General features: G+C 40.9%; 1 protein-coding gene across 1 annotated transcript; it reads right to left on the bottom strand.

Moving 5' to 3' along the window:
* Positions 1–294: 294 nt before the first annotated feature.
* Positions 295–1,037, bottom strand: KRTAP7-1 (keratin associated protein 7-1). Its single transcript, XM_040484073.1, has one exon. It carries the CDS (start codon positions 952–954, stop codon positions 691–693), a length of 264 nt encoding a protein of 87 aa, XP_040340007.1. The 5' UTR covers positions 955–1,037; the 3' UTR covers positions 295–690.
* Between the last annotated feature and the right edge of the window lie 4,810 nt (positions 1,038–5,847).

Here is a 5,847-nt window from a genome sequence, read left to right as displayed (position 1 = left end):
TCTGGGCCGACAGCTCAGAGCCTACAGCCGGCTTCGGATTCTGTGTCTCCCTCTCTCTGTCCCTCCCTTGCTCGTGCTCTGTCTCCCTTTCTCAAAAATAAATAAACATTTAAAAAAATGAAAAATTGGAATCTCAACATAAAGGGGGAAAAAAATGATTAGGCATCACCCTCTCCTGGAATGCAGTCTTAAGTCCAAATAAGATTTGGTTAAAGTCAACCATCATAAGTAGAAACTGGCTAATGAATTCAAAAGCATAAAAGCAGAGTAAAATAAATAACTGGAACACAAATATTTGTGCTGAATGAAATAGATTTATTGAGAGACTGACAGCAAAACCCCTTCCTACCCACACCCTATTGTAATACATTGATGTTGATGTAGAATTTAACAGTACATGAGCAAAGTAACTAAAAGAGACAAACGACTTGCTTCACTGCTGAAAGTCAGGTATGTCAGAGAAACACATCTTGCTTTCTTTGGCTGTAAGGTGAGGATCAGTTCAGCATCTGATGTCTGGTTGCCTTGTTCAGCATCGTCAAAGACCAGGGCCTCAGTAAGAAAGCAGCAAGGTGGAAGAGATATCTCCCAAGCACATCTGGAGGCAAGAAGACAGCCGTTGCTCTTCAGGTTGTTTCGCACACAGAGAAGCAATGGAGAGTTCTACAGTTGTCTGGAGCCATTGGTCCATCAGTACGTGCTGTAGCCGAAGCCAGAGTTAGAGCCCCATGGCCTGCAGCAGCTGCCACCGTAGCAACAGCCCCTGTTGTACATGTTGCTACCGCCAAAGCTATAGCCCAGGGAGCCGTAGCCATTGCATCCGTAACCATAGTTCAGGGGAGAGCCCAGGGGCACGACGCAGTTCAGGGGGGTGGCTCTGAAGGTCCTGTGGAAGTTGGTTCCATAGCAAGGATAGCCTGGGAAGTAGCTTCCACAGCAGAAGAAACGAGTCATGGTGGCAGGAGTTGAGGAGAAATAGGGTGGATTGTGAGGAGCAAGTTGCCCAAGTGTGAATGCAGGTCTCCTCTTGCAGAGGGCTTTTTATACCTCCAGCTGGTGGGCATGACACAGTTGTCTAAACATCTTCCCATTAATTTGCATAAATAATTCTCTTACTTGGCAATAAAATGCCCATAAAGGAACCCACAGACTCACTGCCCACGTTTTTGTTGGCTTTTCTATTTGCAAAGGAATGTGTTGTAGCTTCAAAGCCAGGGCCATCCTTGACACACAACTGAATTCTTTTCATCAGTGTCCCGCAGTTTAACCACCGTTTTGATTGCATCATGTGAGACTCTTTAAATCCTCTGATTATAAACTCCTCCCAAGACACAGCTGGAACAAAAAAGCTTTGGCAACAATGTAAGCTGTTCTACGGAGTCTTGAAATTCTCTCCATATGCCATTCAAAAATATCAGTATAACAACTGCTCGATAAGTATGAAATTCCTCTTGGAGCGAAGAAAATTATTTGCAGCTACAGGTGGCAGTTGCACAAACACTGTGAATGGACTTAGCACCACTGAATTGTTCACTTTAAGATGGTTCATTTTATGTTATGTGAATTTCACCTCAATAATTTTGTTTTCTTTTTCTTTCTTTTTTTTTTTTTCTCTTTTTTTGGTTGTTTTTTTTTTTTTTTTTTGTTTTTTTTTTTAGTTTTCAATTTTTAAAACATTGCTACACATATCCATCAAAAGAAGTCTTTTTACCGAGGCTGCGGGGACACCAGACAATAAGATGGCTGTGGCTAATCTACAGGTAATTTTCATGTATTTCATTTATGAGCATCTTCCTTGTTAATGAACATCTTTTTTCATGCAGAACATACAATTTTTGTTGTAAATCATCTTGAACACTGCCAAGCTGTCTTGTGGAGTTGCTCCATTGGGGCTGAGTGGAACGATGCTCAATTTCAAAGTCACATTGTACCACGCTTGCTTCTTACTGACTCCTAGTAAAACAAGTTTGGATGCTGTGATCCATTACGAAATACCAGTTATATTTAAGGAGCACTTATTTCTGCTTACATCTTGCCCCGTCTGACCATTTCTCATGACGAAGGTAAACCAGAAAGAATTTGAGCTCAGCAAAGTTAAGTCTACATCAATTCAAATGTTTAGGAAATAATCTCGGTATATAGGTGAATAAGGGTCTGGATTCTCTGAAGGTAGAAAATTTCATCGATATCAACTCCTTTTGCTTATTGTCTCCTTAGTGGACAATCATAAAGCCCAACAGGCAAAACTAATTATTTCATTCAGACATCTCTCTCTTTATTAAGATTTCACCTCTCTCAGTTTCTTTGATAGAAGAATTGTTTACGTGCAATGACATGTAGAGCTAGAGTATAATGCAAAGTGAAATAAGTCAGTTAGAGAAAGACAAATACCATATGATCTCACTCATAGGTGGAATTTAAGAGACAAAACAAGTAAGCAAAGGGCGGGAGCAGTGGGGGGAGGAGAAATAGAGAAAGAGAGGTGGAGGCAAACCAAAAATCCAGCACTTTTAACTATAGAGAACAAACTGATGGTTACCAGAGGGGAGGTGGGTGGGGGATGGGTGAAATAGGTGATGGGGATTAAGGTGATGTATGGAAATGCTGTGATGAGTCCAGGTGATGTATGGAAATGCTGAATCACTGTATTGCACACCTGAAACTAACACTACATTGTATGTTAACTAACCTAGAATTTATATTAAATTTTTTTGAAAAAGAGGAGAAACTTTTTACAGATCCTTTTACGCAAGTAAATATGGCTTCTTTTATTCTACATATTGATTACATGTTGTGAGAGTTTATAGTTGGAGAGACTCCGAAGATAAGGTCTCTTTTCAAATTCAGTTTTTAACAAAAGAAATGAATTAAAATGATAAGACGCTGTGTCTTCAAGGGTCCAAATTATATCAACTCTACATCAGCTCATCCAGAAAACTTGAAATATGTCTGTGAGGTGACTGCCCTCATTTAAATGCGGCAGACCGGTGCCTACTTGAAAAGTGTTAACTGCGGTTTAGTAGGACACTGGAACCTGTAATTTGGATCTGCTGCCACCTGGTGGCAGTGGTATTTCAGTTACTCGGTCTGAACTGCGGGACTGGACTTGCCGGCCGGGGAGCGATGCTCAAATAACAAGCAGACAGGACAACGTCCTAAAGAATTTGTTTGAAATTTGGATTTCCGGAGCCCTCCTCTCCTACTACCGCCATGAGATTCTGGAAATCAGTATTTTTAATGAGAATCTCTCAGGTGATTCTCATGAATAAATCATCCTGATAAATTCCGGGCCAGCCTTTCATGAGATTTCAAGGAATTTGTCTTTGCTTGGGCTGTGTGAAATTGCCCCAGGCTGCTTATCTCTCTTGGACAGGCGTGTGCAGCGTCAGTCACAGGTGGCCTATTTCCTTTTACTCTGGGTGACAGAGATAATTAAAGAAAAAAAAAAAAAACCCTTAGTTTTTCTTTTCCATTCCCCTGTGTTCTGTTGCTTTTCTCAGGACATACCTGAATAGAAAGGGAAGTAACAGCAGGGAATCCAGGCATCTCCCCAGAGGTAAACCCCACCAGAGCGGAGCCGTGAATTCGTTCCCCGCCCCCACCCCCGCTTTTATTTGTTTGTATTTCCCATCTTCTTTCATACTTCCCCAGAGTGGGGAAAAATCCCAGCCAGGTATTTGATCATGATTTAACAGTTGCTTTTATTTTAAATATTAGTAATAATCAATATTCATGGGAGGCTTACTCTATACTAGATTCTGCTCTGACCACTTCCCATGTGTTATTTATTTATATGTTTTATCAGTATGTGTAGTGAGAAGATTTACTATGCACTTTTCTAAGCACGTAGCAGATGTTAACCCATTTAATTTTTACAGTGATCTTATGATGTGGGTATTATGATACTTTATAAGAACACTGAGGCCAGAGGGTTTAAGTAAATTATTCAGTGTCACGTGGCTAATAAGCAGAATCGGCTCCAAAGCCATGCTCTTAACTACTTTGCTGAAATGCCTTTGATATGTCATTAATACTTGAAAGGGCTTCAGCTAATAAAGTGCCTCAGATCACTTTGTTATTTTCTTGAAGAACACATCAATAAAGAAAGGCTAGTTTTGCTGCTATATCAAGCCACCCCAAATCTCAATGCTTGTTATGATCAGAGGTTTGTTTCTGGCTCCCAGGACACATCTCTGGGCCTCTTGGATAGATGTTCTCATTCACAGGTGCAAGGCGACAGAGCCTTCATTCTCTAAAATACTGCTGATAAGGGAAGAGAGAGTGGCGAATCATCGTTAGTTCCCAAAGACTCCCACCAAACATCATGCATCGTCTTCACATTCTTCTCATTCTGTAAAGGAAGTTCCATGAGCAGCAGGAAATCCACAATGCCGAGAACAACATTAATGACTTCCACAGAGAGCTTTTATTCCTTCCACACACTAAAAAGTCTGTAAAATGTATTTTAATGTTTTTAAACACATTTCCCAAAATTTAGAAAATAAGATGAAAGCAGAAACAAAGAGGGTTTTTTTAAGATGAATGTAATGTTAGTATCACATAATTAAAATGGCATAGTTTACCATTTTATTTTGATTATAAGACAGCATAATTTAAAATCGTTCCAGGGGAGCTTTGGGCGGTTCTGTTAGTTAAGTGGCGGGCTCTTGATTTAGGCTCCCATTATGATCTCACAGTTTATGAGATCGAGCCCCACATCGGGTTCTGTGCTGACTGCACTGGAGCCTGCTAGGGATCTTCTCTCCCCCTGTCCCTGCTTCTCCCCTGCTCCCACTCTCTTTCTCCTTTTCTTAATTTTTTTTTTCAACGTTTATTTATTTTTGGGACAGAGAGAGACAGAGCATGAACGGGGGAGGGGCAGAGAGAGAGGGAGACACAGAATCAGAAACAGGCTCCAGGCTCTGAGCCATCAGCCCAGAGCCTGACGCGGGGCTTGAACTCACGGACCGCGAGATCGTGACCTGGCTGAAGTCGGACGCTTAACCGACTGCGCCACCCAGGTGCCCCTCTTTCTCCTTTTCTAAATCAATAAATAAACATTTCAAAATTTTTAATAAATAAATAAAATAGTTCTGATCCTGGGCAATCTTAAATACACAGCTTTCTGTGCAATTCATTCGCCATCAATCTGCCATGTGGTTACCGATTATTTGATACTTTTAATTTTTTCTCTTTCTCTTCTTTCTTCCATATCCACTTGGTCACTTTGTAATCTAATTGAGGGAAAAGCTGTCATAAATAATAGTTTGACAAAGAAAATCCCTCCATGCCAATTAATTCGGAGAAAAAAAACTTTAGTTCTAATACCAAATTTCATTTTATCTATTTGAATGTGTATATTCAATTTAAAGAAAAGAGGGGTGCCTGGGTGGCTCAGTCGGTTAACCGTCTGACTTTGGCTCAGGTCATGATCTCACAGTTTGTGAGTTCGAGCCCCGCATCCGGGCTCTGGGCTGACAGCTCGGAGCCTGGAACCTGCTTCAGATTCTGTGTCTCCCATTCTCTCTGCCCCTTCTCTGCTCACGCTCTGTCTCTCTCTCAGAAATAAAATAAAAACTTTAAAAAGTTTAAAAAAAAAAAAGAAAAGAGAAAATGAATCAACACGGTAGTATCTAGAAGGAAGAAGGAAGAAAGAGGAGGTCTACTTCACAAGGTCACTTGGAGATTTAATGGGCATCTTTATTAGGCAGGGATGCTTCACTTCACATCCTTTCTGCTCCTGCAGGGGTCAACTTTGTATGGTTTCAACCCATGTCAGGCTGGTATAAAACAATGGTGTTTGCCTCATTCCCTCACCAGACATCTCATACCTCCCATACCTTTAAC

This window comes from Herpailurus yagouaroundi, unplaced genomic scaffold (assembly GCF_014898765.1).
Source record: "Herpailurus yagouaroundi ecotype Mexico unplaced genomic scaffold, PumYag 162, whole genome shotgun sequence".
In the NCBI taxonomy this organism is placed as follows: Eukaryota; Metazoa; Chordata; class Mammalia; order Carnivora; family Felidae; genus Herpailurus; species Herpailurus yagouaroundi.
The sequence above is the reverse complement of the archived record's forward strand: the minus strand, read 5'-3'. Positions and strand labels throughout refer to the sequence as shown.

Coding starts and splice junctions, on each gene's coding strand:
- KRTAP7-1 (XM_040484073.1), bottom strand. CDS start 954: ATGACTCGTTTCTTCTGCTGTGGAAGCTACTTCCCAGGCTATCCTTGC.